The sequence below is a fragment of the Mytilus galloprovincialis genome, chromosome 5, assembly GCF_965363235.1.
Source record: "Mytilus galloprovincialis chromosome 5, xbMytGall1.hap1.1, whole genome shotgun sequence".
Classification (NCBI taxonomy): domain Eukaryota; kingdom Metazoa; phylum Mollusca; class Bivalvia; order Mytilida; family Mytilidae; genus Mytilus; species Mytilus galloprovincialis.
In genome coordinates, this window is record NC_134842.1 from 90,654,303 (window position 1) to 90,679,678 (window position 25,376).

Consider the following 25,376-nt stretch of genomic DNA (forward strand, 5'->3'; position numbering starts at 1 on the left):
CGTATGTTGTTTATTTTGTGCAACATATTACAAGTACATGTAATAAAACACAAGAAATTGATAGATTAGAATCGACCTGATTTATCTATTATCAAGTAGACGATGATATGACTGCCGTTTAAACAAAAGACGTAGCGTAAAAACATATCATTCAAAAATCCCTTAAGCAACGACACAAATGGAGTAAAACTTAAATGGCAAAAAGGCCACCAACACACCACTCTTAACAACTCATGAGTATTCGATTAAGCTTGCGTTAACCCATTCAATAAAATATAATGATAAGATAAACCATAAACTCCTGAATTATTACACTGAATTTAGGTAACTCGTGATGATATCACGTGATATTAAATCTTATCAATATGTATAGATTATTGGGTTTTCTACACATTGATATCCTAAAATATCAGCCGCGAGCCACAATGTGAACCTTTTTGACGAGTGAGCGTAGCGAACGAGCTAAAAAGTTTCACATTGTGTCGAGCGGCTGATATTTTACGATATCTATACGTAGAAAACTCGATTATCTGTTTATCGTTCTAATAATGGTCTTTTTTTCCTCTCCCTAAGACAGTTTTACGCTTGACGAAAGCAAGCTTGATAACGTCTTCTCTCGCATTGTGACGTCGCTGATAACTTCTCCTCTCACATTGTGACGTCGATGATAATGCCTGGTCTCGTTTTGAACTCTTGATACGAGAATTACTGAGCGACAGAGCAGGGTGACATAGGCGTAGGGAAGGACGATAAGTTGTTTTTATCTCTCTGTTGTAGTCAGACACAGTTTGGATTCCTAGTCAAAGTCCAGTTATAATAGATCGACATATTAGTATAAGACCTTTGGCAACATTGACAATACAGGCAGGAGTGTCTGTCATCTTCACGTCATCAGACGCTGGCATTGACGTTTATGGTATTTATATAATAACTTTATTACACAATTGTATTATATTTTTGATGGTTTTTTTTTGTCAACACATTGAAAGAGAAGTCTGTATATTATGCTGTGATTTTTAAATCATTTGTTCAACTGTTGTCAGGATCGGTAATATTAGTATCCTTTTTAGACTAACTTGGGCAAAAATACGGAGATTGTTCGATTCAAATGTGCTGTTATATAATTTTTGGAAATTATTGTCGACGAAGGAATAGACATCTACCTCGTACAAAGCTTAGTTGTCAATGTAAACCACTCAGGTTACAGAACCTTTTGATAGTATACGTAGGTTGCAACTTATGTTCTCCTTTAGCTATTATTACAAAAAAATATTTAAGATATAAAAAGGCAGACGGGATACGATTGCCAACGGGACAACGCTTCACAAGAGACAAAATGACACAGAAATAAACAAACGACAGGTTACCGAACGACCTTCAATTTAGAGCCTATACTGGTCTATCGTGAAGATATTTTTTTTATTTCAAATTATTGCTTATAAAAAAGATCATTTTTAGAACACAATTGTTGACCTTTTTATTTTATGTATAACTACAATAAACTATACAGTTAAAATTTAATGCAATACTTTGCTAAAGAGAACCTTGTCTTGTTTTGATATTTGAATATTTGTATACTGATGTTTGTCTTTTGATCGTTTCTCGTGTTGCCTTTCTTTTTAAATTATTGTAAAACACGATGCGACAACACCGTTTTTATAATTTTGGCTTTAAATGCAATTTAATATGCAATGGACGCACGAATCGAAAACAATTTTTACAAAATGTCAGTCTCATCTGAAAAAAATAATTGAATGAGGCGTAGTAGTGAAAGCGGCATTTAAAACTCGAAATTTAAAAACTGACAACTGACAACACTAAAGTACAAATACGGTATTCCAAACACAATATTAAAACGCGTAAGACTTAGAACCGCACATCCATAAAAAAACGAGGGTAATCCGAAAGGCTTTAGAAGGTTAGACAGGCAGATCACTGCTTCAAAAAACGACTCATTTTAAATCATGAACAAAGTATTTTATTTTAGTTAGCATATCATGTATTCATTCAATTTTTATTCAAAAGGTACACTAAGAGTGAATGGGTTAGAAGCTGTTGAAACCATTTTTACATCCTCTTTTCCTGTATTATCAAAGAAAAGGCAGTGGAAAGGCATTTTCCACCAACCTGGAGGTAATTCCATAACAATCAAGTATAGCATTTATGTTCCTTTTATTTGACTATTTTTTGAAAAGTTTTAAGTAATTATTAGGTATCGCTTTCTATGTGTAAACACATCCCTAGCTTCCAAATGTTTAGGTTTGAGCGTTTCCGAAAAGTGGGTCGGGCGCACAAGAAAGTATAAAGTGTTTTTTTTTAATTATGTAATTAAAAAGCACCATATTTTAAAGGGCCATTGGCTGATGAATTCATATTCAGCCATTAGACTCAAATTTTCATGTTTGATTTTTAACATACTAAAACGTATTCTAAATAACAAAACGTCTAATATTAAAAATAAACAATTTATGATGCATACATTTTATAATACGAAGCTGCATGTCATGTGTATTTCAGTATGGACGCCGTATAATTTACGATAAATGTGACCTCAGAAAAATTTCGGCATTCATTTAATCCGATACAAACAATTATATATGTATATATAAATAGATCGCTAACACGTGTAATAGGGCTTTCCTAGATATGTTTGATTTCATTTTATAGGTTAAAAATATCATAATCATCGTTTGTACGTGTATAAGTATAAGCTTGTGTGGATTGAATTAGTCATCTTAAATTTCAATTTCCATCTAATCAATTCTTTTTTTTTTAATTTTTTGGTTTAACTTTTGGCTATATAGTGACATTGAAGGTCAAGTAAATACGGTTCACTTGCAAGTGAAAATTCATCGGCTATGTTTGTAAGCTTATTTAATAAAACTGTATCAAACTGACTGTTAAAAGAGATTGATTATTTAATATGTTTAACTATTTCACATTCAGTAAATAAAGAACAAAAGTCATATTATTATCTCGTAGCTAATGCACCATTACATGAAATTGAAGTGGGCACTCTCCTGGCTATATATATATTGTATCTGGAAATTTTATTGTTAAATTTATACAGACAAACTTTGTTTAACGTCATATAAAACTACAAATTAAAAAAAAATAAAAAAAGGAATGCACATATGTTATATCCTTGAATGGCGCAGTATTACCGTGAACGTTAATCTCTTTTGAAAGAAAATCCTTTAAATTAACAGAAACTTCATTTATCATATGAACCGATATAAAATTATTGGCTCCTAACACACCAATTTGCCTTAACTACGCCATCTCTAGCTATACCTTCGGCAAACGCACAGTGCAAGTATGAAGGAAAAACCGTGATTAAAGAATGTAAACACACGTGATATTAAAGGTAAACAGACATATCAGATTTTTAAAGGACAGATTTATATTGCGCGATAATAATTTGTGAGGCGAATTTCGATGTTTGCTGTACCATAGTCCATTTTAACTCACGTAATGACACAAGCTCCTCGCCATTCTTATAAGAATGAATTGTTTTGCAGTGTTTTAAGAATATTTTTACTTTTATCCATCTATTATTTGTGCAACGTTCAATGTTTTAAAAGGGCGTATTGTCTAAATAAAGTCAATAACTATGTAGACTTTTGAAGCCCAACCTTTCTATAATATAAAATCCGCAAATTAAAGAATCTTAGTTGATTGGATTTCAACTTGACTAAAAACTAAGACATCAAGAGGGACAGACGGACAAACGGATAGAAGCTCAGAGCAGGGGTATACAACAAAGATTTGGCTGATATTGAGATTGAATGATTTATATTTACAAATGTACAATTCAGGTAGATACCATTCCGGCTTCCTCCATCAAAACAAACCCGGCACGCGCCATGAAAAAGTAGAATGATAATAACAGTTGCGTTAAGCATCCACAAATCATATTGCACACACAACACATGGCAATGGAATGGTATCATGAATTTAAATAACAACAATTATATGCTCTCTAATTGAAACTTTGTATTTTAGGCAACATTAGTTTGTGGTATACAGTCGTTCGACAGGCGACCATTGGTATCCAAGGTGACAGTATCGGAATATATTTAGGTCACTGTAACATATATTCTTGTGATACAGGAATACAGCTATCTGGGGGAACCACAAGTAAACACAAAATATCTGATTCGACATTTACGATATTGCACACGAGAAGTTTTCGTAACGAATACGGCATCCGATTACACGGTACAGCGCAACTACCTTATATTTATATAGATCAGTCGGAATTTAGTTTCAACAGCAAGCACGGTTTGGTCATCGAAAATTGGAATGACGAGTCATCCAGTGACACAGTATTACACCTGTATAATTCTAAATTAAATGATAATTATAAAAGCGGTCTTTTATCTTCTTGTACATATCAAAAACACATACTTGTTATAGAAAATTCAAGTTTTTCTAGAAATGGAGAAACTGGCTTATACTTATATCAATATTATTATGAACCGACAACAGTGTTCGATATCTCTTATTCCAATTTTGAAGAAAATGCATACAATGGTGTAGAATACAAATACATATGTTATTATTGCCACGGTAATTTAAGCAATAGTCTACGTCATAATCATATGATACATAATAAACGATTTCAGATAGTTTTTTCCTTTACTAATCATGATGATAAACCTGTTATGATGAATGTCTTATTGACAAATAATACGATTCGAAAGCATTCGTATTATGAGAGATATGCTGTCTCAATCGGAGCTAACCGTGTAATAGGAGTGTTTGAAATCGTTAATAATACATTTGACGATTTGCGCGGTGGGTTTGGAATAAACTCTGGACAGGATTCGTCGGTACAGGTGAATATGATAAATAATATCTTTGAAAATATTTATGGTGAACAAATGGCCGTCCTGTATATTTCAAATACAAGATTACACTTTGTGGAGAATATAATTTCAAATTGTTCGGTAAATAACTTGGTTGACCTTGTTGACGGATTATCTCATCAGATTAAGAATAACAGTTTCAATAACAATGCGGTAACTTATTGTATAGTAAGAGTCGGCGAAGAATATAGCAAGATAAAGTCGATCAACGCAGATTACAACTATTGGGGAACTGACAGTATATCGTTAGTGAAAGCGTGCATTTGTGATGTTTTCCTCGACTCTTTTAAAGCGCGGGTTCGTACAGATTACGTGTTCCTTGATCCATCGATGACGTCTGTGCAACATATCCCAACAGTTGATGATTTTCATATCACGTTTGATACCGATTTTAATGCATATGTAATAGGTGGAGTTATAAAATCACCCAGTAATCTGCCTACATTTGAGTCGGATACCGTCATTGTCAATCGCACAGTCGTCATTGATTATTCAGCAGAGGTTCACCTGTTTGGTATCACTTTTAATTTCACGGCCAAAAGAGGCATTATTGTATTAGGTATGTTATGGCTTATTAAGTATAGAAATATGGTTGTTGTTTGTGATGTTTGTTGATTTAATTTGCCTAAAAAGAAATTGATTCCGAGCAGAATTTCAAGATTTGTAAGATGTTACTAACAACAAAGTTAAAAATAAGCTCATCATAGATACCAGGATTAAATTTTGTATTTACGCCAGACGCGCGTTTCGTCTACAAAAGACTCACCAGTGAAGCTCGAATCCCTAAAAAAAAACAATTAAAAAGGGCCAAATAAAGTACAAAGTTGAAGAGCATTGAGGACCAAAATAAAACGTAAGACGGATCAAAGTATAATGAAAAAATAAATTTAAATGCATTTTATTTAAACATTGACGGTTTCGCAAAACACCTCAGTTACGTGGAGGATGTTTTGTTAAACACCTCAGTTCCTTGAACGATCTTGAAACAAAACTTAAAATACCTGATTATTGATTGAAACCCTTTTCAATCACCACTGTTATTATGATTATCAATTGGTATACTATACAAGCAATATAATAATTGCAGTTAGTTATTGAAAGCTTTTGCGGCGTGGTTTTAGAAAGATTAATGTCAATCCCTAATATTTCGACTTTTAAAAGCCTGGAAGAAATTTCGGTTACACTAGATAAAAACTGTACGGCCTGTCAAAAGCAAATGATTACTTGGAGCATAAAAGGAATCGGAATCAAGTCACAACTTAGTTACAATAGGGAGAACTAAGCACTTTCAACTTACATAATGAATATAAAATATAAAAAAGGGAAAATTTAACAGAGGATAAAGAAAAAGCAGTGAAATTAAAAACAAGCCGCATCAAATAATGGAAGGCAAACAGTGGTTTGAAACAATTTTAAAGTTGCATCTTATTTCAGTCGAAAATGGACATGTCTTTCTCCATACTTCACACATGAATTTTAATTTGACACGGATTGTTTCAGTTAAACCGATATGTTACATTTGAATTAAGATACAACAGTTATAATAGGTCAACAAGGATCTATTTTACCGATATGAAAGTTTCTATTTGAATATACTAGTATCTTTTTAGGAAATCTTCGCTTAGGTGAAACCTTGAATCGAACAATTTTGCAAGCACAAAATGTGGAGCAGCGATGGAACGGAATACATCTTTTTAAGGAAGGTTTGATATACTTACAAGTAAAAATAAACTTGTCAGCCAAAATTCATGATAGAATAATTATTTTCTCTATTTAAAAAAAAATATAATGAAAAACCTTTCGCAAGGTAGATTATAGAATTAATATGTTAGGTGTTGGGGGAGGGGGTACAAATATAAGCAAGTATTAACAAAAAGTGCCAAAATATAAGTAAAAAAAAGATGTAAGGAGTTGGAACCCAACAGAAAATAACTTGATACAATGCCACATTCTGACCTTTTGTTATTCAGTATCAAGGTCATAAGTGTCAAAGAGCAGTAAATGAAGATTACAACATGACCAATTTTAAAGGTAGCGGATTTTTTTCTTGGATAACATAAACTGTAAAATCTAAAATTAACATGTAGTACAAAATAAACTCATCATAGATACCAGGACTAAATTTTGTATATACGCCAGACGCGCGTTTCGTCTACAAAGGAGTAAGCCCCGATATTGAATTACTTGGATCGACAAACATTTAATTAATACAATTTCATTAAAAAGAAACTAAAACCTATAACTAAAAACATGAATACGTTAAAACATAAGTCTTGCACACCGATTCAGCTTTAACATGACTAAATTGAACATATATTCCTCATTATATCTAGAATTAAAGCTGTCCAACATCTTAATGAAAGACTGTGATATCACCTTGTTTGTTCACAATGGAGCTTCACAAATTGACGTTTCAAACGTTTCGGTAGTTCAGACTGACGGATTTATCACGGCAATCAATTTTATAGGGAACCTTGAATTGAATCTTAAAGACAGTATTATCAGTACAAATAACATCGTGGCAAATATCGAAATCAACAAAACGGAAACGTTATATATAAACTTTGAGAATACTGCACTGTACAGTTCAACGGGAAAATTATTAAGTTTAAGCGAGATGGTCTCCAAAACTAATGTGACTACTATTTATATAAATGCAAAAAACTCAATGTTCACAACATCAAGCGAAAACCTTTTTGAAATAAACACTTACTCAAGCCATATACAAAGCAGATTGATGTCATCGACGTTTTCTGTAGAAAATGGTGGCAAAACAATTTTCAATTGCAAAGCCATGTCAGTAGATTTAGAAGGAATACTAAATACATATGAAAACAGTGATACAGGATTGTTTGTATCATTCTGTGACAAACAGGAAAATAAACAAGATTTTAATGTTGGATTGAACTTAACTAACAATAAATTTGAAAACATAGCTTCCACAGCAATTGAAACACATGGTCAATTGAAAGACATAGTGATACAGAACAACTATTTCGTTAATAATGGTGCATGTATAAAGCTTGCAATAACAGAGTTTGATTTCAAGAGTTTATCAATATCTCAAAATGTATTCTCTAATAATACAGCAGATGGGATCGTGAAGCTGTTACAGCCTCGTTCTGGTAATTCGACCATCACCATGACACAGAATGTATTTGAAAACAACAAAGGCATTGTTTTGTCTTTTACCTCACCGTATATTAATATATTTCAAAATTTCTTTGAAAACAAAGATGCTGCATACAATTTAAAAGTCGAAAGAGACACACGTAGTTACACGGGAATGGCATTAAATGCGTCTCAAAATTACTGGGGTACAACTGACGTAAATGGTATCGAAAAACGAGTCTATGATAACAGCTACGATAACACAGTATTTAAAGTAACCTTCAGGCCATATCTAGGATCCAAAAATTATTCAGATATTCAAAACGAAGAAGCAGCATTTATAAGTTCTTCTGGTGATATTGGTGGAATTTTGAGGGAGAATATTACCATAACTAAAGGTGGCAGTCCATATATTGTAGTTTCTAATATTGTTGTAAACGAGAATGCTGTTTTAAGTTTAGAAGCTGGTGTTGTACTGCTGTTTAAGGAAGATGTCGGCATAACGGTCTACGGTGAGTATTCATATGTGGTCTGATAAAACGGTATTCTATAATACTTTAATTCTATTTTATTTTTATAAATAGCACTACAGGAAAGCTGAGCTTCAAACAACAAAAAGATTTGTCTCAAAACATCTTCATTGAGTAGTCTTATTTGGTGATGCATTACGATAAAGACACAGAGAATGCATACCCTTCTTGAGTCGTTTGCCATGTATTTCTAACGCTTAAAAGACGTCAGTTTACCAAAAATCTGCGGCTTCACATGAGTGATGTCTAAACAAAATCTCAAATCATTTTTTTTTTCGATTTCTTATCGGTATACACATTTGAACTCTAAACGTTAGTTTACCAAATAAAGTAAGGGAAAAGTCCAATGTCAAAACAATAAAAACGACATCGAGCTCCAAGGAAACTTAAAACAGAAAGTACTTTAACAAATGACAAAATCACAATCTCGAATGATACAAAATGGGTAAATAAATTAATTAACCGATTTATTGATTGATTGTTGGTTGCCTAACGTCTAGTGTTCATCATCTGAAGCAGATGAGATTGCTAAAGAAAAAACGACAACTGGCTTCGAAGTATTCACATAAAAACTAAGGATTAGGCACGAAAAACTGAATATTTAGAAATTATAGATGAATTGTAAGCATGAATATAAGTTTGTCAATATCTTCAATATTATTTACTTTTTAGAAACTCTATAATGTTCTGAAGTACACGTGCAGTGATCCTTAAACTTGTGGTCCAAATCGTTATTTGTTTTGTAAGGTTGATATGTTTCTCTAACAACATGTGTATCGAATTTCAATTAAATGCGACTTCTAAGTAAACTGCCTTTACAAAAACCTTTAAGAAGAGACTGTATTTCGAAGTATCACCTTCCTGTGTTAAAAACCTATTAAATAGGACCGACACCAGCTATTTTGCATCTACGTTTCAAGTTAATGTAGCCAAGGCTTCTTCTCAAACTAAATCAATCAATCAATCATCTAAACTCGATACAGAACCGAGGAACACACGGAGACACACACGCATAAACTAGAAAACAGTATTCCCCTTACCTATATTAGGCTGTGCATCATAGCAACTACGACACAGAAACTATATACAACAACTCGAATTAAGGCTCCTGGTTGTTATAATCTGTTTTTATTTAGGAATGTTTAATGTTTTGGGATCGACAGATGAGTTGATTCAGATGAAACCAGATGCAAGCGAAAAACCATGGAGAGGACTAGATATAAAATCAAACAGAGGTAAACAGTTTTAATTTGCATTGCTATACGACGTGTTTCGGTACTTTGCACATCCAACATTTTATATCTATTTTTCAATACCATCATTGTCATGACATTTGTTTGATTGGGTACTGGGAACATAATTGTATAAAGTTCGAGATGGCATGTAAGTTATGTTAGCGCGTCTATGTGTGATATAGCCTATTGTGTCTGTCGTTGATCGAATATGTTCGTCGTTGTTCTGCGGTTTACATGTTGTGTCGACTATTATAGTATTTGTTTGTGCGTTTCACTGTGATGAATGTTCTTGCGTGAGTTTCCAGTGTATTGTTAGCTCACCACGCCCAAAGGGCCATGTGAGCTATTTTCATCATAGTGAGATTTTCTCATCGATGGCGTCCGTCGTCGTCGTCGTCGTTAACTTTTACAAAAATCTTCTCCTTTTAAACTAATGGGCAAAATTTAACCAAACTTAGCCACAATCATTATTTTGGGTTTATAGTTTAGAAAATGTGTCCGTTGACCCGCCCAATCAACCAAGATGGCAGCTATAGCTAAAAATAAAACATAGGGGTTAAATGTAGATTTTGGCTTATATCTCTGAAACCAAGGCATTTAGAGCAAATCTGACATGGAGGTAAAATTTGTTTATCAGGTCAAGATCTATCTGTCCTGAATTTTTCAAATGAATCGGACAACCCGTAGTTGGGTTGCTGCCCCTGAATTGGTAATTTTAAGAACATTTTGCCGTTTTTTAATATTATCTTAAATATTATTGTAGATAAAGATAAACTGTAAACAGCAATACTGTTCATCGAACAGTTCGTTTCTATGATTGTTGGCGTTCGTTTTTCTTGCACACTTATGTTCATGTTATTCTTTTGTTTTTTTTTCTATAGTTGATATATTTCCCTCGGTTTTACCTTGTAACCCGGTTTTACCTTGTAACCCGGTTTTATAATTTTTTTAAAGCTATTTATGACTTTTGAACACCGGTGTACTACCTTTGCATTTATCTAAAAATACGTGTATTGTAAAGGACATCATGAAAACTCTTAGTTTTTAATTGAAAAAGTTGGCATGGATGTTTCGCAAACATTGAATGATCAAATATGAATGGTTTTGTAATGTAAGAATGACTTTTAAATTTTAGAAACATTTTTGTGTAGCTTAGCATATGCAATTCGTTTTAATTTTGGAGTTCACTTTTTATTAAACAAATCCTTCTTATGTGTACTTGGAGGAATTCAGCGATACTTACAATTATCGATGGCATACAAAAATTATTTTACCTGATGACATGAAAAATGTATGTTATATTGTGGTTTCCCTTTTTTATTCAATCATTTGCGGCATTTACGAATTATGTTATAGGTAATGATTAATACTACAATAATTATTGTTCTTTAAAATAGGTAACTTTAAATCAAAGTTGGAATACTTAGCTGTAACAAACACTACATCGGGCATTCATATAAGTAGTATGAACACATACATCCACAATGTAACATCTGTATATTCAACTTCAAACGGATTTACCCTTTATGTCAACAACAATATATCGGAAGTGACCATATCTGAGCTAAACGCTTCAAATAATATGAAAAGCGGAATTGAAATTGTAACAGAGGGATATCAAATGAACGAAACGGTATTTAAGGTAAACAAATGTACTGCTAGTGAAAATAAGATATATGGTATTGTTATCAAAGCGAACGCAAGTGTTGTAATTTCTCAATGTAAAGTTGAAGGGAACACTGAATCTGGAATTTATGTTCACCAAGAGTTTGGAGGAAGAGTTACTATAAGCTCGTCAAACATATCCCGAAATGTAAAATATGCAATTAAAGAATACTTCACAGAAGAATTTGTGGTAGATTCTTGTATTATTTCAGACCATACTTACCGTCGATTTTCAATATATTCGTTTTACAGAATATCATATGTATATCTTGAAAGAAATGGCAATTCCAAGTTTCAAGTTAAAATATTAAACACGGTTTTTAAGGATAATATCAATGATGGAATACACATTAAGTTCGGTTATGCTAACTTTGGTGACTGCATGCTTCAGGTTGAAAATAATACATTTATTAACGGGAATAAGACGATAGGCATATATTTCAATTCCTGGTACGAAAACATGGCTTTCGTTAACATTGTCCGAAATTTGTTTGTGAACAATTCGAACACATACGGTGCTCTTTTGGAGTTTCAATTCCAGGACGTTGGTGATGTTACATTTGAGAAGAACACGTTTGATGGGAATGTCGCAAAAACAACTATACTTTTTACAGGACATGTACGTCATTCCATCGGGACAATTGCAATACAGAACAATTCTATCTTTGGCGACTGGGCAACTGAAACATTGATTGACCTTAACAGCTTTCAGCCAGTAACAGTAACCAATAATCATCTAAAGAACTTAAATTCAGATGTATGCGTTTTAAGAGCACCAACATTCCGAGAGTCATTTGAAATAAATGCTACTTTTAATTACTGGGGTAAAACGGTGGTAACGGAAATTGTAGAGATAGTTTGCGGATTCGAAAGAGACATGGATAAAAGTTTTGTCAATTATATTCCGTTTTATACTGATGACAATAGGAAGCAATTAGTTTCCTCAACGCAAAACAACTTTGATATGCAAGGAACATTTGGCGGAGAAATTACCACAAATTTCACCATTCCAATGATCGCCGAACCCATTATTATATCAAGAGCTTTGTTTGTAAGGTATACATAGATATAATTATTATACACATATGTACATCTATTTTCCTTTCCTTTTTTATAAGTTTTTATTGGTCCTTAACTAGCTTATAGTAATTGCAATAAATCTCAGCTAAGTGATATGTATATTTAGTGTTTTCTTAGTTGTTTTAATGCTTTATATCAATCTGTTGACAGAAGTAAATCATTTGCAATTATTCTTATTGCGCTGTAATACCACAATCCCAGGTAAGGGATATAGTTGGGCGTCTGCTAACATTTTTCATCCCGATACATTCTGCATGTGCCTGTCACAATCCATGCAGGATATTTCAACTCAGCGGTTGTTTGTTCAAATATACCATTTTGAATTGCGTTTATCGTTTTATAAATAAAACAGGCTGTTGAATTTTCCTTTGAATTATTGTACCTTTTCGGGGCCTTTTATAGCTTTTTATTTGGTACGCTCATAAATGTAGAAGACTGTCGGGCGATCTATCATTGCACACTTCTACGTTTACTTCATTTGGTCTATGGTTTAAAATTGTCTTATTGGCAATCATTCAATATCTTTATATTTTCAAGTTACGATCACATAGAGATCTATTTTCAAAAGTATACAACTATTTTGTGATTGATACGCATTACTACATCATTTCGTTTGCAAATGTCCATTCTAAATTCGCCAATACATTCAAATCAGAGTTGATTTAAGTCCAGAATGCAATCCCTTATTCTTCGATTATGATATTAACAGATATGTATTGTCCTGTTAAACGATTGCGAGTTTCTATATGTAACAAGAACTTTCTACGCTCCCGAATTATCCAAATTTACACTCAATTTTGTTTTGATAAGATGATGATTGGCTAGTGCTGTGTTTTTTGGTGAGCTTAGTTTTATTTTCCAATTAAGGTGATGTATCTGTCATGCACAATCGTGTCACTGCTTTTAAAATTAAAACATGTTTCTATTTCAAATTTGCGCAAGTATGACAGTTGGTTAGACCAAAGACAAACACAAATCCGCTAATGTATGATACGTAATCGTAAACATTTCATCAATTGTGTACTTTATAATACGTTACACAACTTTTCACTGATGCAACATACATCACTGAAATACAGCCAGTTTTGATGGAAATTGAGCAATCTTTTCTGTAATGTAATTTGCCTTTTATGTTGTCATGGATTTTGATTGCGCTATTATCTTCATTCGTTTTAGAAAGAAAAAAAACCTTTAAAACACATAAATTGCATGAAACATGTGAAAGGTACCTTTAAAGCTACAAACTTGAATTATTGATCTCTAATATTATCATGTAACAGTCACTATGTTATTTATAATCGATTATTTGGAATATGTACCGTTATTTTATACTTTAGACCGGGTCATGTTTTGACAATACCAGCTGGTGCAGTCCTGCGTTTCAAAGAAAGCAGAGGCATATATATTCAAGGTATGTAATGATATATACGTTTTATGTAAATTTGACTCTTATCAGAATTATTCGGAGCAGTTATAAAATATGCATTGAGACATGTCTGCTCTACCGGAGCACTGGATTATTTAAAAACAAAATCGGATTGCAATTAACATAATGTAGTTGATGTATTGTTCTTGTAATTGCTGTCCAGTTTATAATTTTCCATGAAATTAAATGTTTTATCTTTGTTCTATCATTTTTACGGGAGATGTATGCTTATAAAGATGTATGCATAAAAGAGATGTAGATGAAATATTGCGATTCATTTCAAAATAGAAACTATATATTTAGGAGTATTGAAGATATCTACGGGAATCAGTGAATTTACAACCTTGACCTCTATTAATGATGCTGTGTTTTGGAATGGAATCGTGTTAAAATCTACTAGCAATGGTGAGTAAATACATTTATCAATATACTTGAAGAATTCTTAATGACATTTTATTCTTATTTAAATTACTAGGTTTGCCTTTCAATTTTCTATAACTTTTTACAAGGTATATACAATTTATTCGGCTAATAAGTTGTTCATACAAAGTACAGTTTTTGATAAGGATTTGAAGTTTACATTTTTTTTTATATAATTAGATAAATTTGAACCATTCGGTACATTTAGTCAATAGAGAATATTTTTGTAAAGTAGGAAAAAGTTGATTCTGTTTAGGGTCTATTTATCTACATATAACATAGTAATTTATTATCGTGATAGAACAGTTCTGAAAAAAAGTAACCAATTGAGTATGTCTAATTCTAAATATAAAATAGAGCCGAAAGATACCAGAAGCACATTCAAACTCACAGACAAAGAACTGACAATGTCATAGTTAAATATAAAAAATAAAAAAGAAATACATAAGTACACAATACACAACGTTGCAAAGTGAAGACTGAGCAACAAGAACCCCATCATAAACGTTGGGTGATCTCAGGGCGCTAGAAGGTTGAGCAAATCCTGATCCACATGTGGCACCCGTCTTGTTGCACATGTTATAACAAACTCGGTTAATACCAGTAATCTAAATCGGTAGGTCACAATCGTGAGAAGGATACAGGATTGTAATTGCGACAATAGGAACATATCCGATATCATATACAAGGATTGTGTGTCAGTTCTTTTGTTACTTTTAAATTAATTTTTGTTTTCAGTTTACTTTCTAAAAAAAAAGAAATAGAAAGATGTCGTATAAGTGTCAATGAGACAAATTCAAATCCATGTCACAATGTGTAAAACGTACGGCCTTCAACAAGGATCATACTTACACCCGAGACAACAACCCGACCATAGAGCAGACAACAGCCGTATCAACAAACAACAACCACTGTTTGATTACACTGCTTTTAATTGATCATATAATTTTGTTATAACTTTTATAATTGCAATTTTATTGATAGTGTACATGATTTTGTATGAAAATAATAAATGTTTTGACATATACTTTTTTGTAGAATATTCCACCTTTAACAATGTTCACATAGCACACACAATGAACGGTTTTACAGCAATTTCTAACAAGTTCGAAATGAAACGAAGTCAAATATCCAATTCAAGAACGTCTTGTTTGACAGTCAAACCGGATAATTCAATTGTTAATACCTATGATTTTGAAGGGACCAATATAAGAAACTGTATGAAAAGTGGAATACTCTTTACAGAAAATGGAATAATAAATGTTTACAATGTAAATATCACAAATGCTTCTACCTGTATAAAGATGGATGAATATTTTGGAGACTTAAATATCAAATCCAGCAATATTACTGAATGTTCAACAGCCGTTAATGTCCGATTCAGAGGAGATTGGTCAAAGTCTGGTAACATTACCATTGACAGTTGTCGGATTACAAATTCTTCAAACGGTTTGGAATTTTTAATTCAGAGTCAATGGACGATAAATAGAGTTAATATAATGTATAATATATTTTCAAACATAACAAACAATGCCTTGTCGATTGCTTATACGGCATATAAATCGAGCAAGTACATTGGTCATCTTGATATAGGTTTTAATACTTTTTATAATACTTGTCACATAAATATGAAGACATGGAACAACGCAAGCATGACTTTTCATGACAATACAGTTGAATATTGCAGTTGTGAAGGTCTTGGAAAATGTTATCTTGAAGCATATGCAAAGGGAAACAAAGAATTTAAGGAACGAATGTTCAACATATCTACTAATATATTCAGACATTTGGTTAGTGACTGCATTGTTGATCTGGTTTCAAGTGAAACTACTGGAATTTTCAAAGGTGTTTTCTATTATAACCAGTTTTTAACCACAGAAACTACTGTTGGAACAGTCACGTTAGACTCAAAATACTTTAATTTTTCCCACAACATATTTGACAATCCAATGTCACCGTATGATATATATGTAAAAATGAAAGGTATGTTAAAATGAAAGATGCAAAAGACAAAAATGTTAGAATACAGGTGTGCACAAGTAAAGGTAATAAACAGGTAGCCATAAAATTTAAAAGAAATATCGAATGGACTACTAAATAGTTAAACTTAAAGTATATGTAGATATAAATATATCTTTCCATATCATAATCTTAACAATGCTGACCTGGTCTATGTGGTATGGACATAAATCATATAAATCGCAAATGACTGTTCAATTCTAATGAATATTTTGAAAAAAATTAATAGGAATTTTTGTCAGATAGTCAAACACCTTGGCATTTTTCCTACGATAAAGGGTAAACATTTTTGATATATCTATCACACACTGATATTCCCTTAGAAGACGCAATGGCTTATTATTGGTCATTACCAAAATTGAAACAAATCTTTAATATCGTTTCTTACGATTTGAGACCCCAAAAAAAGGCCAATGCTAAATATAAGGAAAAAGTCAGAATCAGTCTCTTCCAGCTATTACAATCACAATGTTTTGTTTCTAGTGTACACTTAATTGTTTTGTGCTAAATACTAGATAAAAATACCATTTGTATGCGAGTTTGTCAACCTTCACATATTAACACATGTACTAGTAAAAACAACAGAAAAAACGCAAGAAAAACAGAATCTATAACATGTTTTATCCATTTTTTTGTAAATCAATATTTCAAAAATGGCCATGATAAGTAGTCAAAACAAATTCTAAATGCAAATTATCCTTAGTTTATAAATTAAGATGTGACATTAAAGCAAAATTGTCTGCAAAATTAATGTCCATCTATATGACTCAAGGTCTTACAAATGCTTTGTAAAAAGTATATCTAAATAAAAAACAGAAATGAAGACTTAATACATCAATTTCGGATAAGGTATCAACATTTGATGAATATTTAGATATTTTAGACGGGTGCCACATGTGGAGCAGGATCTGCTTACCCTTCCGGAGCACCTGAGATCACCCCTAGTTTTTTGGTGGGGTTCGTGTTGTTTATTCTTTAGTTTTCTATGTTGTGTCATGTGTACTATTGTTTGTCTGTTTGTCTTTTTCATTTTTAGCCATGGCGTTGTCAGTTTGTTTTAGATTTATGAGTTTGACTGTCCCTTTGGTATCTTTCGTCCCTCTTTTAGCAGTGGATACAACTAATCACATTGATTTAACCTCTGAAGTTTTATTATTAGCATACGATCCCAATATAGATAAAGATGAATGTGATAATATATGTAGTTCATTTATTTGTTTGCAAGACAGGAATATTTCATCAGCGATGTTGAACATCGTATGTTTATAATGTGAACCACAAACTAGCGATAAGCCATTCACCAGTTCGTTCTGGTAAATGTTCACACTTCCTGTACCATACTTAATAAGAGCTAAGCTATCACAATGGTAAATGAGGCAAACATAAGTTTCTATTCAATGGTAATCTAACCATGTATATAAATATTTACTGTTGTAGGAACATCATCTGTAAACGCTTCTAACAACTGGTGGGGAAATGCCAATACCGATATAGCATACGCGAGAATATTTGATTTTCATCGTGATAGTACTTTGTTACTGGTTAATATAACTTCGATTTTGACTGACAGAAACATTGATTGTTCTGGTGTCGATAACTGCAGCTACAATGGTGAATGTGTCAGTCCAAATAAATGTAGATGTTTTTCTGGTAAGTAGATTAAAACATATTGTAAATGATATTCTCCGATGAATGAATATACCATTTTTAATATAAAATAAAATGTGCTAGAATCAAAATGTAATTATATAGTGATTAAACATCTGATTGCAACTCGTTCATAACACACTATATTTTCCCACTTGATTGACTGTGAAAAGATACAACTACTCTCGAGACGGTCAAATTGGCTTCCGAACGAGTACAGTATATATAATATTTGCCGAGAGAGGAAACGTAAATATTTATACGACATTCTGTTGATGCATCTGTTTCTGAAACATTTTGAGGAACAATCAGTTGGCATACTATTGATTTTTCTTAAGCAATGATTTATTAGACATTGAATAAAAACGTCTACAGCCATGGTCATCCGTTTTTTTTTAAATGTTTTGGTATAGTTTTTAAAATCATACCGTTTCGGATAATCTTTTATTTATTCGATATACATGTTTGAAATTTATCATTTTAAGGTTGGGCCGGTGAAAAGTGTTTAGGTTATGATTGTTCAGGAGTCCATAACTGCTATGGGAATGGATTATGCATTGGATCGAACATGTGCCAATGTAAAAGTGGTTGGAGTGGACATCAGTGTATTTATGCATTATGCAGGTTTGTGATTCTGATATATCAAATACAAAATAATCTAATAATTGCATCATATGTAAAAATTTGGGGAAAATAGATTAAAGCAAGTGCATCTGATTTACAAATAGAATATGATACTTGCTATACTATAATGAGACTGACCATAGATTAAATAGTTCCGAGTCTATAAAAGTTAACAATTTAATTTGTTTCTGTTGATAGTTATCAAAGGTACCAGGCTGATAATTTGAAACACAAGACACAGTTCGTATACACATAACTCATCAGTGACGCTCAGATAAAAATAGAAAGTCAAAGAAGTACAAAGTTGAAGAGCAATATGAATATTGATGACCTAAAATTCAAAAAAATGTGGACACGAATGGACATCGTTTAGATTCAGGCGTGACGTTGACTTTTGCACACATTAGTGATAAGACATGGATGTGTCTAGATTGTTACTCTTGTTTTTTGAAAGGCTTCTATGATCCATCTAGACAACTAACTATGGTATGTATCCTGTGGAACGGCTATATAATTGCACTGACTCATGTGGAAATAGCTGTTGATAATAAACTCATGATAGATACCAGGAATAAATTTTGTGTATTCGCCAGACGCGCGTTTTGTCTACAAATGATTCATCAGTGACGCTCGGATCCAATAAAGTTAAAAAGGCCAAATAAAGTACGAAGTAAAAGAGCATTGAGGACCAAAATTCCTAAAAGTTTTGCCAAGTCCAGCTCAGGTAATCTATGCCTGAGGTAGCAAAGCTTTATTAGTATATGTAAAAAAATACGAAATTTTGTAAACAGTTAATTTATAAATATAACCATATCAATGATAATTCATATCAGCACAAAATAGCTGACTACTGGGCTGGTGATACCATCGGGGAAATAAATCTCCACCAGCAGTGGCATCGACCCAGTGGTTGTAAATAAACTCATATCAATGATAAAAGATTGATGTTGAGTTTCTTCTTGCTTGTTTGAACTTTTTTTTTTATCGAAAGGGAACATCAATAACGAATCAGGATAGTTAGCCCAAGCTAATCTTGGCTTCGTCATTTACTGCCGATGCTCGAAACATCGAGTTGAAATTTGAAGTTGTTTGGAAAATTAAAAAAACCCCATCAATATTAATAGTATGCACTCCCCGCTGTCGATGTAACACATGGATCTTACTAGAATCTGACCAAAGTGTGAGAAAAAACCGCGGATTTCATTTTGTTACCAACTTATCTTTTTTTGTACATGTGCGGAACGATGCTCTTCCTTGTAACTCATTTTGATTTAGGTCAAACTCATTGTTTGTATCCATCGCATTTGCAGTTTTTGAATGCCTTTATATACATTCAAATATTCTGGTTCGAATATTTCGTGATGTTTTATGTCCATGCATTCCCTTAGACATAGCTTAAGTGTCCTTTGTAAAGTAGGCTACCTACAAAAATGTCAGCTCTGTCAAAGGAAACAATTCCATTTTAGACGCAAGAACCACGGTTTCAGATCATGATTCAAAGCTTTGATTAGCATCATTCTATGACGAAACTCATTTCTTGTCCAAGGGTTGAGCCTCTCCTTGGTTTGATAGGTAGTGGATCTCCACTCACAAAAGTAAAGGTGGTAAAGCTAGCAGTAGTAGTATCGATGGGAGGTCTTAAATGTCTTTGTGATCCAAGAAGATTTTTTTCGTGTTCTTTTACAACTGTTTTGTTAATCATATTGAGACCAAGACTCAATCCGTGTTGGTCAAGGTGTTGGCAGGGCTCGATTAGAATTATTTTTGCTTCAATTTTGGAAATCCTGAGCAAGAACTTCACGATGCTTCGGATTGGTATCTATTGCAATCCTCATTTTATCTATAGGTTGCATTTCTGTAAATATTGACAATGCAATTTCCCATAATAACTTCTTTTACGGCTAAAACTGTACAACTTTTACTATGAAGTTTTGAAAAATATCTTATCCTAGAATTAAAAGTTCATATGCACTATAACTTTTTTCAAAGGTCAAGATATAGGGCTGTGCGGCATAGTTTCAACGTTTATATGCCCAGAACTTTTCAGAGTTTAAACTAACGCTTATTTTCTTAACTACCCCTACTTCGAATGAAGGTTTACCACAGATTTTAATTTAAACACTATGTACATGTATATTTACTGGTAAAATTCCCAAGTTATGTCTCTATGAGATGGAACACAGAGAACATAACTGGGAACCAGTATGTAAACAAAATTAATTTTCTATGAACATTCTAAATCTCCCCAAAAAGAGGCGTGGTTTGAGAAATAGCTGTATTTACAAAGTGCAAACTATAGCGTGTGTAAAAACAAAACCACGACCTAGCATGTAGTAGAGTTTGACAAAACACACCATAGCACTTGACAAAGGGGTGAGGAATTTGTTTTATTGTCTCTAGTATTAAAATGAAAAGAAAATGATAAAACAAACTTAAAATTATTAGAAAGACAGTATCCAAACACTTTACTTTACAATATATGGAATAGAACATACAAAGATCATAGATCTTCAAAACCGATGAAGATTGAAGAAAACAGCAAATAATACGGAACATGTATATATAATTACCATACGTATCATCCCATAACCCGGGAAATACAGAAGTGAATTACAAAAGGAGGATTTGCTACGTTCACACTTTTGAGAATCATTTTTACATGAGCATCAGGAAATTTAATTTATGAGATAACTGTTTTGTATTTTAAGCTTGGCCTTCCGACGTTACCATTGACGTCATTAGTTACATTGAAGGGACCCTGGCTGACATATTCATGTTGACCGATTGATACAAATTTTTATATTTGATTTAAAACCATGTAAAACATTAATCCGAATGATAAATAGTCTAAAATAAACAATGTATAAGGCACGGTCTCGATAATACGCAGCTTCATTTCGTGTGTATTTTAGTCTTGACGTTATCTAATCACATATCGAGTAAGCCTCACCAAACCTCCAATTCAATTGTCATATAAACGATATAAATATAGATATAAATAGAAACGGAATCGTGCAATTGTTTAATTGTATATAATAGATTAAAAATATATGTTCATCATTGTTTTTACCTTCATAAGGACATTTTTGTGATCACCTTAGTTTAACTTTCAATGCTAACATAATTTCCCTTTAATAACAGAACTCGCACCATGCGTGCGTTATTCATCTCGAGTTAAGAGGTTTAATTGAAATTCACAAAAAATACGAATTCAATAAGTTCAAATTATTACTTGCAATTGAATAAGTCATCATGAATGTTTCTTAGCTTAATTAAACAATACTGACTGGTTGCTAAAAGCGAATTTTTTCACTATAATTACTCTTTCAATTCTGATTGATTCCAGCTGCCCGATTGCTCTTTCAATGCGTTATCGCAGATGACTGAAATTAAACGGACGAAGGATTCATTTCTATTGTAGTTATATCCATATAATCATTTCGTATATATATTTTTGCAATTAGTACCATAAAACTTACTCCAAACTGTTGACCACGAGTCCTACTAAATTTGGGAAGAGGTCGATTTAGACAGCCATGCTTTATTTGTTGCATTAAAGAATTTTTTGCGTAATGTTTTTTTTTATTGTCGGATAAATAAAGGCAGCAATATTATACTGATTTTCGATAGTCATAAATCGGTTGAGAGAAACCAAATTCGGGTTACAAACTAAAACGGAAGGAAACGAATCAACTTTCAGAGGAAATCACCGCAACATCAGAGACACTGACGTGCAACAGTTACAAACACCAACATGAATAGAAACAAACTGTTTGATAAAAACTGCCATAATCCTGACTTGGTATAGGATATTTAAGGAAAAAATAATGCTTTAATGGCAATGTAAAACAACATCGCTAAAATGAAATCACTACGTGACAGGAATACAGCAAAAACATACGAAAGAACACTCAGCATAAAGAAACCCACAAATTAATAATATAAAAGGCGTTACATTACGTAACCTTGCAGAATTACAACCAACATTTTCCACGAACGACATCACAGTACAAAATAATGTTATAAGTCAGAGCGCATGAAGACACCCACACATATTTGCACCAAAATTGCAATTTTAGTCAATGATGATTTGAGTTGAACGCATATCACAACATAAGTGTTGGCAAGATGAAATATTAATGAACTATTTACTCAACTCGACCTCCCGATGACCCAAAATCAATCAAATTACATAAAAAAACCTCATACTGATAAATATTAAATATGCATTTCAGTAACGTCAACAACTGTAGTGATCATGGTTTCTGTATTCGACCTGATATTTGTACATGTGCTCCTACTTTCACTGGTGAAAACTGCAGTTTGTGTATACCATCACATTGGGGCACCCGCTGTGAACCATGTCCAAACTGTCAGAATGGGGAGTGTAATCTTAATACAGGTATTTGTTTTATAACATCAAAAGATTTATTCAGTTAATTTTTTATGTGTTTTATCATTTGATTTGCCATTTGATTAGGGACTTTCCGTATTGATTTTTCCTCGGAGTTCAGTATTTTTGTGACTCTACTTTTTTGTATGCATAATTAAAGAAGATATTAGGCCAGAACATTAATATGCACGTATTATTGTAAAAGCAACACTACATGTGTCTATCATCGATATGATTTAAAAGTCATAAATTTAGTATTTTTAAAATCATAAGAACAGTCTGTTTTTTAATTTAAGATAAACAACTTGCATACTATTCACTTGTACGGTAATAGTTTTTCCCATGATCATATAATGTTGAGATAAGTGTACACATAACTGTACGTTTGTTAAGTGCATTTATAAAACAACTTTCATATTAGTTTTCAATTGTATAGATAAGAATCTGTGAATGGTATGGAGCGTAGGGGCGCAGTGGACAGGAGGTCTTTTTGATATTTGAAGTAACAAGTACAATGGTCTAAACTGTGTACACTTGCTGACAGTTTTAAATGTTATACCATATCAAGGGTTTGCCAGCGGAGGCAATCACATGTATGTGTACAGACAGATACTATAAATTTGATTTAGAGTGTATTTGAAACAGTTCATGCATAAAAGAGGGACGAAAGATACCAAAGGGACAGTCAAACTCATAAATCTAAAAGAAACTGACAACGCCATGGCTAAAAATGAAAAAGACAAACAGAAAAACAACAGCACACATGACACAACATAGAAAACTAAAGAATAAACAACACGAACCCCACCAAAAACTAGGGGTGATCTCAGGTGCTCCGGAAGGGTAAGCAGATCCTGCTCCACATGTGGCACCCGTCGTGTTGCTTATGTGATTACAAATCCGGTAAATAGTCTAATTCGGTAGGTCACATTCATGAAAGGGAAGGGGATTGTAGTTACGACGTAAGGAACATATCCGATATCATTTGTGAAACGGTTATTCCATAACGGTCAACCAACTCGTGATGGCGTCCGTAAAATTTACGAAGGGATGATTTCAACTTCACCATTTGGAACTCTTGGTTTAATAACTTCCTTGTGAGCAGTAACCCTCTATCAAGAAAATCATGATAGGAAATGCAAGCACGGGAATATCGTGTCAATTGGGAGATATATACCCCGTATGCAGGTGCTGCTGGAATGTTGCTACTTAGAAATGGAAAGTTCACAATTGGAAAGCTGAAATCATCTCTTTTGTCGTAAAGTTTAGTTTTCAATCGACCCTCATTGTCAATTTCTAGATGTAAGTCAAGATATGAAGCCGACTTAACTGTATCTGTAGTATCCTTTATCTCCAATTCGATGGGATAGATGCGTTCCACATAGTCACCAAATTTTGAATTGTTTAGTGAAAGAACGTCATCTATATAGCGGAAAGTAGAGTTAAAGGATATTGCTAACTTCTTATCTTTCTTCCTAAGAAGTTCCTGCATGAAGACAGCTTCATAATAATAAAGAAACAAGTCGGCAAGTAGAGGGGCACAGTTTGTTCCCATTGGGATGCCGACAGTCTGTTGAAAAACACGTCCTCCGAACGTTACAAATATGTTGTCAATCAAGTAATCAAGCATCTTGATATATCACTTTCTTAATATGTGATAGATAAATGAGCATTCCTTACTTATGTATACAGGGACTTGTGATTGTTTTGGAGCACAGTGGACTGGAAATCTGTGTGATATTTGCAGTGAAACGTTCTATGGTCCAGATTGTCTACCTTTGCTGACAGTTTTGAACGTTATACCAAATCAGGGCCTTGACAAAGGAGGAAATGACGTACATGTCTGGGGTCACAATTTTCCACAGACAGATACTTATAAATGTAAGTTTGAAACAGACGTTGTGAACGGTGTATGGGTTGCCTGGAATCACGTGGTCTGTTCTGCTCCCAGACAAGCAGATGGGATTGTTAGTATTGAAATTTCTCCGGATGGGATAGAGTTCAGCAACAATAAGGTGATTTTATTCAAGCATTTAATTTACACTTTAATTTTTTTTTAAAGAAAACTGTACCCAACGTTTATGTTTATATAGATTTCATTACGAACGTTCAAATCTAAACATACGAAAACTAAATATATATTAGACATAAACCACAAAGAAATAATGACCAAAAAAAAATAAACTCATCATACATACCAGGATTGAAATTTTGTATTAGCGCTAGACGCACGTTTGGTCTTCACAAGACTCATCCGTGACGCTCAAATAAAAAAAGTTAAAAAGACCAAATTATGTACAAAGTTGAAAGGAATTTAGTGCTAGAATGTCCCTAGAAAGTGTGCCAAACATAGCT

The 25,376-nt window shown here is 32.9% G+C and overlaps 1 protein-coding gene across 1 annotated transcript in view; it reads left to right on the forward strand.

Moving 5' to 3' along the window:
- LOC143074197 (uncharacterized) overlaps positions 1–25,376 on the forward strand; it is a 79,882-nt gene that overhangs the window by 19,368 nt on the left and 35,138 nt on the right. Inside the window, exons 6-19 of the mRNA XM_076249746.1 lie at positions 778–916; positions 2,026–2,133; positions 4,006–5,430; positions 6,482–6,574; positions 7,205–8,494; positions 9,649–9,747; positions 11,145–12,468; positions 13,830–13,903; positions 14,222–14,323; positions 15,377–16,321; positions 17,795–18,007; positions 18,490–18,628; positions 22,864–23,030; positions 24,714–25,036. Of these exons, the coding sequence (XP_076105861.1) occupies positions 778–916; positions 2,026–2,133; positions 4,006–5,430; positions 6,482–6,574; positions 7,205–8,494; positions 9,649–9,747; positions 11,145–12,468; positions 13,830–13,903; positions 14,222–14,323; positions 15,377–16,321; positions 17,795–18,007; positions 18,490–18,628; positions 22,864–23,030; positions 24,714–25,036 (6,441 nt within the window). The remainder of the gene's footprint in view (positions 1–777; positions 917–2,025; positions 2,134–4,005; positions 5,431–6,481; positions 6,575–7,204; positions 8,495–9,648; positions 9,748–11,144; positions 12,469–13,829; positions 13,904–14,221; positions 14,324–15,376; positions 16,322–17,794; positions 18,008–18,489; positions 18,629–22,863; positions 23,031–24,713; positions 25,037–25,376) is intronic.